The sequence below is a fragment of the Taeniopygia guttata genome, chromosome 2 (genome assembly GCF_048771995.1).
Source record: "Taeniopygia guttata chromosome 2, bTaeGut7.mat, whole genome shotgun sequence".
NCBI lineage: Eukaryota > Metazoa > Chordata > Aves > Passeriformes > Estrildidae > Taeniopygia > Taeniopygia guttata.
Genome location: NC_133026.1, coordinates 125,534,942 through 125,549,211, shown reverse-complemented (window position 1 = coordinate 125,549,211; position 14,270 = coordinate 125,534,942). Strand labels below are relative to the sequence as shown.

Genomic DNA, 14,270 nt, shown 5'->3' with positions numbered 1-14,270 from the left:
GTTCTCTTTGTAGAACTTATGACCTTTATTTCCTAACTTATTATAGATCCATTTTGTCAGTTTACTGCTAAGACTGTGTATCCTAATCAGAGGTAAAGCCAGCAGAATTAATAGGACACGTGAGCAAACAACATTATCCAGCTCAAAGATGGAAGAACTGGGTTCAAAGGAGTGATACAAGACTTTTATAAGCCTAGAAATGTAAAAAGACTATAAACTTCCCACTAGTTTCACCTACTGCATCTTGCATATCAGATCTCAGGAGAGGAGAGAGATCAGCGCATGGCACAGTGGCCTTTTCTCACCTCCATCCTCACAGTCGTGTAAAGAGAAATGCTATTTTCATGTTAATAAATGCTAAATTATAAATTAACAATTTTCTTGTCAGTCTTATAAAAGGTATAACTTGTAGGCATTGTCCAGGGAAATTCAGCAATATATATATATTGCACTCTGTAACATAACTGCCCTGTTCAAGATAGCAGATGCACATGTTTATTTTAACATGTATTTGTTAATACATGATTTTATTCTTCAAGTGTTTTTCTATGTATTTAATATAATTAATTTAGTCACTGCTCATTGTTTATACAAGATATTTTAATATGATGAAGCTTTTGTTCATTTTAAAACAGGATTAATTAATTGAGCCCTTATTAAATTGCCAATGTTTTTGGTAATCTATGTGTCTAGCACCAAAGAAGCCTCCACCCCCACCAAAAGAAGAAAAAAAAGATGAAAAAAAAGATGAAAAGAAAGAAGAAAAGAAAGAAGAAAAGAAAGAGGAGGCAGAAGTAAAGCCAGAGGAGGATCATTACTGTGATATGCTGTGCTGTAAATTCAAAAAACCTCCACTGAAAAAATACATAGAGTATATGAAGCTACCAGATACCATTGACTCATACACAGGTAAATTTAAAGCAGTGTATGTAATAGTGTAAATTCATATTGAAGTTACTGGCTATTACATGGCACCTGTGAGCCACCATAAGGTACACATTCCAGTTTGCAACTCCCAGGGACACAGAGGTAGTGTCCTAAACAACATTTATTCCAAACAGGGAAAAGTGACAACAGTTGTAAAGATGGTATGCAAAAAAGTTTAATGTAAAATGATGAGAATTAGAACCCAAGTCTTCTGTTTCTTGATATGGAATTTGTACCATTTATTAGGGCTAAATAATTATTTTGTCAGTTATAATATACATGAGCAAGATGCCATATCTTATATGCAATAATTATATTTGTTCATATAAGTTTCTTAAGGTGCACTGAATACGCACTCTTTTTTGCAAATTCCTTGTGTGACTCCTATTTCCAAGCTACATCACTTTAGCAGCATTCCAGTTGCAAAAGGGAATTCAATGCTTTTCCTTTCAGATCGCCGTTACGTGGCGTGGCTCATGCTTGTGACTATTGCCTATAACTGGAACTGCTGGTTCATTCCCCTGCGCTACGTGTTCCCATATCAAACCCCCAGTAACACCATCTACTGGTTTGCCATTGATGTCATGTGTGACATCTGCTACCTGTGCGACCTGGTCGTCTTCCAGCCCCGAGTGCGGTTTATCAAAGGGGGAGATATAATAGTGAGTATTGGAAGTGGGACCCCCATGGGCAGTAGTGGTGTGTTAGAATATAGAAATTCATCTAAGCTGACGCTTGTTTTTTATCACTATGTCAAATCTATGTATCTTTTTTATTTATCAAAGGATACATATATTTTTCATCACTGACCTTCCATTCTACACTGATGTTCTATTATACTATGTAGGAAGAAACATACTACCTGAATTCTTAAAAATTGAAAAAAAAAACAGATTTGAAAGTAACAGATGAGAACAGCTGAAACAGGCATACAGCTCTAAACAGATTCCTCGCTGGAATCAGTGGTCATATGTATTCGTGCGTATATATCTGTTTGTATGTTTGTTTGAAACTCTCACCTATTTGCCTTGTACCATAATCATAGTGGAAAATAGGGCATATTCTGCTAGGGTTGGACAGGATATGCATGCTTTGTTACAGATTGTGAGATGGTGGTTTTATTTTTTTCCAAAATCAGAACAAATCCCTGTAATTTTAGGATACTTTGAAAATAATTAATTTGACGTAATCCTATTTGAGGAAATTTTGATTCTTGCTACAATTTTTGTGTTATCTTTTCATGGAAAAAATGTAAAATAAAATTTTAAATAAGCATCTGAAAGATTGCCCATAACCTGCCAAAGGGTATCTAGAATGTTAATTTTTCTTTAAATTCTTCCCTGCTTTTGATTCTTTGACATCTTATAGAAAAAAGACATGTAATTCAGGGAAAAAAAAAAAGTTCCAATAACTTCAGTGTGATATTACTGTGCCCAACAGAAAGAAAATTCAAAATTATGTATCTTCAAATCTAATTTGGAACTAGCTTTACTTCAGCACTTTTACAAAAAAAATTATACATTGTACATACAGGATATTACTGATACCTTTAAAGGCCAAGCTGTGCAAATATCATTTCAATAGGTATTAAATGCAGTGCAGTGGAACGTATTTTTCCACACCAAGGCATTCAGTAGCTGGATCTTGCCTAAATCCCACAAAACTCAATTTTTATGAGTAAAGTTAAAATTCTAACATACAAAACTCAGCTTGTATTTCCCTTGAAGCTGTTTCTACAATTCACAGATTTTAGTGCACAGAAGCCATCTCCTGCCTAATCTCCTGCATTTAATGTTTAAACTGATAATAGTGAAAGTTGGGAGGGAAATATAATTAAGATCTTAAAGCTATTTTTAAAGTTTCCCTGATATAAATACAGAAAGTATAATAATAGATAAATTTCTTTATGTACTTGTGATTATCCTTTCTTATTTTATTAGCATCAGTTCCCATAAAGAATGATTTAAAAATAAAAAGCTAATCATTACTAATGAATGCAGTGTTGATTAGGGTAATGCTAGTAATGCTAGCATGTTAATGTTAGCATTCAAAGAGCTAATTTTGTACAGCACCATTAGAAATACCCTTTGAGGGTTTTTTTTCTTAGAATCACTGCAGATAAATGCATTTTTTGCATTGAAATTGAAGGGGGTTGGGTTGAACATGAAGTCATACTGATGTCTTGAGAGGGAAGTTTTGTGGAAAAAAATGTAATGTACTTTTCTAGACTAACATCCAGATTGGAAAAAATGAGACAAACCCCAAATCTCATTTTTTCAAGTCATTCTAATAAAATCTGATCTAATGTAACCTTGACTAATAATAGTACTTCTACAGATATTTCTCCCTCCATAATTTTAGACCATCAGTAATTTAACTGTCATCACCTCTACTGTACTGTGGAGTAGCAGAGGGTCATCCTTGACATTTTGGTCCTGACTATGCCTTTTTCTCCTTTCATTATCACTGTAGTCAGACAGAGCAGAAACAGAGAAATTCTACCGCAGCACTGTGAAGTTTCGGGTAAGTAGAACCTGTGTTACTGATACCAATATGAAGTTCTGGCTGTTCACAGGATTTTTTTTCTCATTCACTGAAAATCACTGTTGGTTTAAGAATATCACCAGAAAGCATTGGCTCAATGGCATATCAGTGTTCACCTGCTGGAAACTGACATCTTCATAAACAGTCTTTAACTGGAAGAGAGAATATTTGTAAGTGCAATTCTAAATATTATTTTGGAATTATAATAAATTTATAAAATATAATTTGATTTGTTTTTGTGAGGTCATCCCAGCACACATTAAAGACAATAGCACCGTTTGCTAGAGATTCATTAAAAAAACTAAAACTCCTGAAGAGAGATGATAACTCTTTTCTGTAAACTCTTTTGAAGTGCCTTATTGAATTGAATATTTCATCACTCAGAGTAGTCAAAAATTCAAACTAAGATTTTTTATGCTCATGGCACTTTATAAAAACAAAGACGCATTTGATTTAGGAAAATTGTTAAGGCTGTTCCTAAATGTTGGGATTATTTTATCAATGGAAGATAGGTAATTTATTGAATTCCTGCTGAAAATACAGCTCTGTGACACTCAGCACGTATCTCAATTATTGCCCTCTCCTCTTCTTTACTTTTGCACCTGCCTTGTTCAGAGTTAGTTTTTTTCTCAGTGACTGTAGTATCATTACGTAAATACTTGATATTAAACGATCCAAAATTGCAGGATATACACCATACAGTCAAATGGGTTTGATAGGGTGAAACTTAAAGCAAGAGACCTAAGTGGATTTGTATGGTTTTAGTTTAAGTTCACATTTGCTGTATGTTTAGGACTCTTGATTTCTGAAAAAACTATTAAGAGCTGAGTGTTCTTACTACAGGCAAGATACAGATATAATGTGGGAATTTTTCATATGATTAAGTACTATTTAGCAGTTACTGATATTAATGCACTTTTGACTAAATTTTCCCTCCTCTTAGACATATGTCTGAGAGAAGGAGAGAAAGAGAGACCATAAGAGGCTGTTTCTCTCAATCAATTTTTTTGTTTGCTTTGCACACTGTTCAGGTAATAATTGCCTCTTACCTGCATGGAATAAAAGGTCAGTGCTGCAGGCTGGTTGCTGCCAACATGATTTACATCCCTCAGAGCAAAAGCATTTCTGATTTCAGTTAGATGAAGCCCAGAGCTCCACCTCCCTCTCTTACTTCCAAGCAATAACAGCAACAAAGCAAGGTATACCAAGATCTTTAAAAAAAAAAAAAAAAAGATACATTTGCCACAGCTTTCCTTCTCTTAGGAAAGAATAAAGATACACATAAGAAGAGTAATCACATAGTTGATGGACTGCAGGGAGATGTTGAAAATCTTAGTGGTATGGGAAGAAGCAGCATACCAATTTGATAGAAGAAAAAACTCTAATTAAATAAACCCCAAGCCAACCAATCAACCAACCAAAAAAAAAAAAAAAAGAAAAGCCAAATTTATTATCCTATGATGTATCTGTTGTTTGGAACACATGCCTTCTGCAGGTTGCAAGCAAGAAATCTACTCATTGTGCTCCCTCAAATTGCTTTAGGCAGCCTTGTTTTAAAAGCTTTTAAGAATGTCTTTTAAGAAGTGTTTTAAAGGACTTTTAAGAAGTGCTTGTGTAGTGGCCTCCCCACCTGCACTCACCAGCCCCATGCCTAACATTTTAGTCTGATCAGAACTATAACTAAAAAACCAGAATATATTAATAATAAAATATATGAGATACTGTTAATAATCCACATGAAACAGATTAAAATCTCAGGCCCAAAAGCAGGGCAAAGCCAAACTGTTGGTGTTTTCAAGGAGATAATCTTACCTGCCAGTACTTAGGAAGCCACATGCTTAGCATGCTGACTTTTTCAAATATTATCACAGTCATGATTCAATCTAAGCAGGTTTTTGACAGCAAATAAATATGTTATGATTACTATGAAGTTTAAATTGACCCCTCTGCTCTTCAACAGCTTGATGTGCTATCAGTGTTTCCATTTGACATTTTATACTTCTTCTTTGGATTTAATCCAGCACTTCGAGCAAACAGGATGCTAAAGGTAAGATCTGTGTTAGTGATGGAGGGCTGACCATGTCTAGATGTTTTTGCAATGCAACACAATTTTTTTTATAATATTTAGGAATATGAAATTTAGAGACTGTAAAATATCTTCAGGGTAAGGTACAGCATAATTTAATAAAGAAACAAAAAATATAAGTCATAGTCTAGCCAAATTAAGCCCTTGTTTTCTTATTTTTCTTCTGATTTTATTATTTCCTAATTTCAAAATAGTATTTTTTGATGAAAGCTTGGTTTCTCACATTATTTAAATTAGATTAATCTCAAATTATCTGCTTAGTTTTCAAAGATTAAAAAAAATTACTAATTAATGCCAATGTACCTTCCCCTTGTGTTGCTTATGTCAGGTGTTTAAAAACATAGGAGATAATTTTAAGGAGAAAAACTATACACAGAATACCTATCAAGCACAAACCTACTTTTGTTATCAACTCCAAAGACCTTGGAGTTGTGTAATGAAAGGTCTGGGAAGGGATTAGAACATAGTGTCTAGCAGGCCACTCTGTGGCTAAATGCATTTCTCTGCACACAATCAACATGTTGACAAAGAATTGGTTTTCATTTAAAGCTGGGTGGAGTACAGAACTCTGACAATAAAATGAAGGTATTCTTCAATTTGGTATTCAACAAAACTTAAAAATTCCTTAAAACAGAACCAAAATAATATGAAAGAATGAAAAGTTAAATAGTACCTTGTATTAGGCAACCAGCTGTGTATTGAACAAAAACAAAGAAAAAAGCTACATGCAATCACTAGTGATCAACTGCAAATACTAAACAGGAAGAATTCAATATAGCTGTCATTGATGCCACAGGGTATCCTCTAGTATGTGGCTGTTGATACATATGATCACTTACTGGAGAATTACTGGAATTTCAGGAAGAGAAAAAATGCATGTAATTCTTTGTGATCATGTTGCCCAAGCAATTATGTATGTATGAGGAAGTAGAAGTTGTTTACCTGCAGTACTCTCACCAAAACAGCAAGGTTATTTCTGTAATCACTCAACATCCAGAAAAACACTTGACTGAAATTTATCTTTGTTTTTCAGCTCATATTTTTGTTAAATGTTTGCCATGGTTTAGGAATGAATAGTGTTTTCCATTTTAGTACTCCCACTAAAACTGGTCCCTCTCCCCCATCAACTGGAGGCACAAAAGGCAACAATCACAGGTTGAGATAAGAATAATTTACTGGAAACAACAAAATAAGAAATGGAACTAACGTAACTAATGGAACTAACAACATTGTCAATGACAGAGAGTATTAAGAAAAGAAGTAATTCACTTGGAAAAACTTCCCAGTAATAAATAATACCAGACAGCACCCTCTGCTAGATTTTCTCAACAGGAAGGAACACCTTCCTTGACTGGAAGAGATAGCCCAGTTATCCCAGTCCCAGCAATTAGCTGAGGTGGTATAAAATAACATGTGTCCTAGCCATGCCCCTCCCAGCTACTGCAAAAATTAACCCTGTCCTGGCCAGAACAAATAGAAAATTTGATTACTGAAAAATCCATTTTCAAAATGTGTATGGGAATTGATGTCAGTACTATTATAAAAAAAATGTGTACTGAAAAATAGTGATTGGATTACTTTCATTTGTTTTCCATTCAGCATAACACGTTCTTTGAGTTTAATGATCGTTTGGAAGCTATTATGGAAAAAGCATACATCTACAGGTATGTGCTGATAAAACTCAAGTAGCATGCAAAGCTTGGCACAGAATGCATTTCAAATGATTTCATGAGTTGTCAGTTAAGCACTGGGTGGAATATGATACATCTTTAACTGTTCAATTTAAGGTGTTTTTTTTTTTTTTAGTGTCTGCCTTTATGGTAATCATTAAAATGATATATATATAAGGCCTCACTTACACATGAAATCTAGCTCAGTTCAGCTGGCCTGGTTCAGGTAAAATGTTCACCAAACTGAGGCTTCTGCCAAAATCTAATTGATCAGAAGTTTCCAAAAGTTTCTTTCATGAAAGAGCTAAAAACACTTTCTTTAAGTTGCTAATAGTGGTTCCAAATCCTCAGAAGCTGTTTATTTGTGCTTAATAAGAGTTATGAGCCTGAGTCTGTGTCAACATTTTTCTTCAAACATGCTCTCCCCATGAACCTGGCATATACAGAAACTTGATCCTTCACTGCACTGACTACAGCTGCAATGAGGATCAATTCAGCACAGTTCACAAATAGTGATTATAACCATAGCCTGCTGAACTGTGTTCTCACCTTCTGCATTGACAAAAAGAATTTTGGATCCAACTCAGGTAGTCCATGGACATAGCTATGGCAACTTTCACAAGCCCCTCAGCTGCCAGCGATGCTGCTAAGATCCAATGAACCCTTTGCTTTGTCATCATTATTGTCAATGTCATCTGACCTAGGTTATCTTGTGTAATACCTACACCAACAGATCCTTTTCCCTGTCCCAGTTTTGTGGCATGTATTGTTCCTGTCTGTAGGTGCTGTAGAAATATGTTGGTTGCCATCTTATTTCATTTCAGAGATTATTGCATTTAAACAGTACACATGAGAATAATACACTCAAATGAGATATTTTATGAGATTTAAAAACAAGATAAATTTCAAAAGGAGGTTCAAATATCATCTCCTTCATTTTTTCATGTAACTGCGAAATAAAACAAAACTTAAAAGTTTGAAAGTTCTACTAAAATATTTTTGAGATGCTGACCTTCACAAAACTTATAGTTAACTTTCTTTTCACTCATGGAAGATTCTTTTGTAGTTTGGGTTTTTTGGTTTGGGGCTCTTTTTTGTGGGTTTTTGTTTTGTTTTGTTTTGTTTTTTGGGGTTTTTTTTAAATTTTTTTTGGTTTAAGAGTGGACTGAATTTCCACAAGATGAAGAAATTTCTTGTCAGTTTCTGAATCTCGGCCTTCTTCAGTTCCTAATTTCATTTTAAAAACTGGGCCTTCATCTGCTTATGGTGTTTAACTTTTTCTAATATTGATAAGCTTTAAAATTAATTGTTTTAAAAGTAATTATTTTCCATATTATATCCTTTGCTTTTTGGAGTCATAGCTCAATGTTTTTTCTGTGTCTTCTATAATACTTGCAATGAATATTGGGAGATACTGTATATCTAATACAGACAGTATATAATAATATAGACAGTTCTCAATCAAGTAACTAGTTTGTATGTAACAATACTGTTGTATGTATATGGATTTAAAAGAAATGGCAACACATTTAAACTCATTTTCACCCAAATAAAGTTTTTCAAGGGATAGAGATTCACACTTTTATGAAAATACGGAGCGGGAGATGAATGCTCGAAGGACAAATTGTGATGGGGATGTTATATCTTCAAGCTAGACCAGCTTTGAAGGATGTGATGTTTATTTACATGTCTAAAACAGGTGCTCATTTAGAAAAGCAAGACACACAGAGCAAGAGCTCACTGGTCCTGCAAAATGTATGCAGTAGCAGAGCCAGCTACTCTGCCCTGTCAGAGAAATTTTTAGTATGATACTGATTAAGAACCACAACTGTGTTGCTGTTTGTGTCTTTGTTTCCTGGCCAAAGGCCCATTCAGATTGCCAGTATTAAATCACTTGCAGAATGTAAACTGCAGAATCTAAATATTTCAAAGTGAATCTGTTTTCTAATTCATACTTCAGAAAACACTGACTACAGATTTTGCTCATTGAGAAATGGAGAACAGAAGTAGTTATACAGAAGAGTACAGGCAGAAGCTAAAACAATCTTTAAAACCCCAGTCTTTTTGTGCAAACTACTGCATTTCATTTTAATGTTGCAATCTTGCTTTGTCTGACATTGGTATAACCACGCTTTGAGTAATAAGGTACCAATTAACTAGATAATAACAAACTAAGCTTCTACAGCAAGGGGGATTCTCTTCTCAAACGAATTCATTTGAGTTTATAGGAATAGAACTAGCACGAGTTACTTACATCTTCTCATTCTGATATACTTAACATATGTCTGGTGAAATATAACACAGCAAAGGTTTCTGGAATCTTCTCCCAGACCTCAGGAGTTCACTTACATGGATTCAAACTTGAACAGCAGACCTAGCATGGACAATATTGCAACATTACAAGACCACAACAGCTCTCTGCTGTTCTCTGTAGTTTGCAATCCTAAACAGAGTTGTCCTGGAAGCACACCAACTTTTAAACAGAGAAATAGCATTCATTTGTGAGCATCATAAAAAAGAAGAGTAGATTTAAGTAGATTACCTAACAGCATGGAAAGGCCAAGGAGGGCATAAAAAGGCATCTGAAGAAGGAACAAAAGAGTGCTTAATGAACTAACCACAGAGATATTAGCTCCCACTATCTTTGTTTATAGACCCAACTTAGTTAGATCTTATTAAAGCCTCATAAAACCACTTACTCAGTTATTCTGTACTGCATAGTGCATTGAATTCTAGCTGTAGTAGATGAACTCACTAACTACCAGCCTGTGTTTAGGCAAGTAATGCACTTTTCCTGCTTATTTATCCCCTGCTTGTATGAATATTTCAATAGAGATCTAAATCCAGGAGACATTTCTTTTGATCCCCATGCACTGAACAGAAGATATACAATGAGATCATTATTGTATTAACAAAACAATAACAAGCTGCTTGGTGCTTAAGTAGTTCATCATTGGTATTCTTCAAAGAATTGGCCACAAACATAAGAACTGGGATCAGGAATGATATAACTCCTGCTGTAGAGACTAAATCACACTATTTAGAGGATCTGCTGCAGGTTTTATACTACAGGTCTTGTAAAGCAGTTCATTTCTGACCTCAGACATTTCTTGGCTTTGGTTCACAAGTTTAGAGTCTATCTTGGACAAAGTTTGCGAAACACATTATTTTTTACCCTGTATGCTCATTAATATATAGCTTCAAATTTCTGGAAATATTCATAGCTATTTAGAGAAGTGGACTATAAATTCCTCAGGGAACCATAATTTAAAAAATACCCCATGTCAAATATTCTAGGGAAGATATTTATTTGACCTTGGACAGATGTGAGAGATGGGTAACTGCCAGCTTTTATTTTCATAGACTCAATACAGGTGGGGAAATACTTAGCTTTATGCTTAACATTAACATTGTTAATCCAAAAAAGTAATGGGTTCTATATTAAAAAAAAAAAAAGGAAAAATTTAAGTTGTTTTACAGGAATCTGTTGACTTTCTAGGGTCATTCGAACAACTGGATACTTGCTCTTTATCTTGCACATTAATGCATGCCTGTATTATTGGGCTTCAGACTATGAAGGAATTGGCAGCACTAGATGGGTGTATGATGGCGAAGGAAACATGTAAGTACTTTTTTTTTTAACAAGAGATTTTTTTTTTTGCTCATTCCTGCCTCCCCATCCTTCTCCCATGCCACTGCTTACTTTTTAAGTGCTTGGATAGCAAACTTTTAGTATCATGACTGCTGATTAGCAGCTTTCAATACTAGCAGGTATTTGGAGGGCAGGTGCTGTGAATAATCCGTTCACCACTTTCAGCTTTTATAGGTCTATGAGTCAGTACTAAGTGCTGACTTAATTAAACATTTAGAAAGCAACAGGGTCATAAATTAAACTTACTGATTGCATATGCACATGTGAACTGTTAGAAAGATTGCATAGCAACCCCTCAAAAGAAACACAGGGACAGTTTGGAAGGTTTTTTTCTGCCTCACAGCATTGTGTCATTAAGTACAACGTTTTTGTCCCTCTACACCATGGTGATTGGTCTGAAAAAATTCCACCAGCTCTGATTTTTTGAGAAGGTCATGCTTTAACATGTGGCAGAGTATCTTCAGAGGAAACTACTGGATTTTGGCACAATTTTCCATAAACTCCTTGTGACAGTACTGGCTGGGTACAAAGTAAGGACCATTTATCAAGACGATGGAGAAGAAGTAAGAAGAAAAAACTAATTCATAATATACTCTGTGTGTAGTTTTGTAAAGATATATCTAATAGGTTCACTTGTATGAACATTCATTTCTTTCAAAGGCTATAATACAGTTAAAGCCACAGAATTTCAATTTGTTCTTTGATTACATTCCTTGCAAAACCACATATAATAGCCTCCTGCTGTCATAAATTGCCTTCTAAACAACCTTTCACCCTTCTCTTGGACATGTGCTCCTCTTGTTTGTAGTTTTGTCAGTCTTCTCAAGTTTGGTGTCGAGTCACTACCTTGAAGAACAAAACACACTTTATGTAAACCAGCACTAATTTTTTATACACAGGGTTATCTCTTAGGAAAAAAAAAAAAAAAAAAAAAAAAAAGACATATCTGAAGTTTCCACATACCATTAAAATACACAGCTTGAGTACTGCCGTCAGACGTGCAAGCAGGATCATGGAGCTTAGTGGAACCACTTATGTAAGTGAAGTTATAAATGAGTTTATTTGCAGGATTGAGGTTTCCAGAAATCTGACAAGAAAAATGCAGAAGCAACTTCCATTATAGCTACTTTTTGTTCATGTGATTCTTGGGAATACTTGCCTCATACCCAAAAAGTAAGGTACATAAGAATAAGAAACCTGAAAACTCTGAAAGTAGAGTTGGTCTTCAAGTTTTTAATGCTTCTTCAGACAGTCTAGAGAATAGGCAGGGAAGTATTACCTGTTTTTCACAGACAAAAATGTTTCACATTTTTTCCAGAAAAGTAATTGGTAGAAATTATTTACTGGCTTTACCACAGACAATTACTTGTGTGTTCAGGTGGCCAGGTTTTTTAATATTTTGTGCTACTTTTTCCACGAGGAGACAAAAAATAGGTTTCAAATGAAGTCACACTGCAATCAGATGGAATTTAGAGCAGACTTGTTTTATAAACAGTGATAATAAAATGATAATTCAAGTTCGGTATTAAACTGAGATTCTTAAATAAAATGCATGTTTGGATATCCAAATAGCCAAATACAAGAAAAACACTGATCTGTTGGAATGAGTCCAGATGAAGCCACTAAGTTAGTCACAGGGCTGGAGCACATCTGTAAAGACAGGCTGGGAAAGTTGGGATTGTTCAGCCTGGAGAAGAGAAGGCATGGGAAGGACTTATAGCACCTTCCAGTACCTAAAGGGGAGCCTACAAGAAGGCAGCACAGGGAACTTTTACAAGGGCATGCAGAGATAGATCAAGGAGAAATGGCTTTAAACTGAAAAAGGACATATTTAAATTAGATATTAGGAAGAAATTCCTTACTATAAGGGAGTCACTGGAACACATTGCCCAGAGAGGCTGTGGACTTCCCAGCCCATGAAGGTGTTCAAGGCCAGGCTAGATGGGGCTCTGAGCAATCTGATTTAGTGAAAGGTGTCCCTCCCCATGATAGGAGGGTTGGAACTGAATAATCTTTAAGGTCCCTTCCAATCCAAACCATTCAATGGTTCTATGATATATCCATCTAAACCTCATTAAGATATTAATCCACTTCATCTTGACAATTGTTTGGTGAGTGTATGACTTTATTCTTTTGCCTGTATCTAACTCATTCTGGAATATATAGAGCCATGAACATGGAACCCCAAAGAGTATTCTACAATGAGCTGCAAATCATAAAGTATAACTTTGTCGTCCATTAACAGCAAATGCTGACTGTGTGGAATAGTCATTGCCTTAGAGAATTAGGCATGACATCAAATCTAATCATCAAATATTTGAGCATTTTTTCACACACAGAGGCATTGTGTGAACATTAGTTATAATTGGAGATGTAAGTGTATTTAAACTTATCAGAAAAGATACTTCTAGGTATATTTATTTATTAGGAAAGCAGATATAAGAACAATTTGTCAGGAAAAGTGACTAGTACTGCAGCATATATTATGGCACAGCAGTGAACTTATAATTTTTCTTTCACAGAGCACTCAGGATTGAAAATATTTGAAGCAAAATATGCTAGTAGTCTCACAAAGAATGGGAACATATTCAGAAATAATATTAGGGATACATCGCTACTTAGCTAATTTTGAAAAATGACAGTAAGCAGTTTGACAAGTAAACCAAAATTCTAGCTGTCTCAGATTGATCCACAGAAAATTATCTGGCACTGATTTAGTGGCCCTAGTGCTTTATGTGGAATCCTTGCTTTGTCCATAAAATATTGCTAGTTCAAAATTCTGCTAGGCCAAAAACAGTTCTTAAAAATGTCAACACTCCTAGGATTTTTTTCTTTTCCTTTTCCAGACTAAAAAGAAGTAAGACAGCAGTTCCCATTATTAGTTTGATTACATACCTGTTCCTGAACAGGCAAAGTAGCTGGTGAACTAAATCTATATCTAACAGCTGTACACAACACTCAATCCACAAGCAAAATTATCAAAGTAGCTCTTCTGCAAATTTCCACAAGCTCTATTCTTTTCTGGTTCTTGTCCAGGCTGGAAAGTGCTAGTGTCAGTCCAGGATGTGAGCTCTTTTGCGCAGCAGCCTTCAGTCAAAGCCTTTGACTTGAGATGTAAAAGGTGGTCAACTTTACCTCCCTGCAACACGCCCAAATTAGCTACACAAGGCATTTCCAGCATTAGAAGTGCACAGCTTGAGTTAGGCAAGACCTCAGTCTCTCCTAAAGCAGAAGCAGAGCATCACTAATGGAACACCACAGTGTAGAGTCTATGCAAGAACAGCAGCAGATATTGAAAAGGTCTTTTAAGTGGAAAATTTCAGCTATATGTGTTTACTTACAATTTAATTTAACTGTCCAAGTAAAAGATCAATCTCCCTAATTCCTGAGG

General features: G+C 35.1%; 1 protein-coding gene across 1 annotated transcript in view; it reads left to right on the top strand.

Annotated features, from left to right (window-relative positions):
• Positions 1-14,270, top strand: part of CNGB3 (cyclic nucleotide gated channel subunit beta 3) — a 58,969-nt gene that overhangs the window by 26,340 nt on the left and 18,359 nt on the right. Inside the window, exons 5-11 of the mRNA XM_072924303.1 lie at positions 229-323; positions 768-909; positions 1,381-1,593; positions 3,404-3,450; positions 5,432-5,518; positions 7,157-7,221; positions 10,727-10,849. Coding sequence (XP_072780404.1) covers positions 229-323; positions 768-909; positions 1,381-1,593; positions 3,404-3,450; positions 5,432-5,518; positions 7,157-7,221; positions 10,727-10,849 — 772 coding nt within the window. The remainder of the gene's footprint in view (positions 1-228; positions 324-767; positions 910-1,380; positions 1,594-3,403; positions 3,451-5,431; positions 5,519-7,156; positions 7,222-10,726; positions 10,850-14,270) is intronic.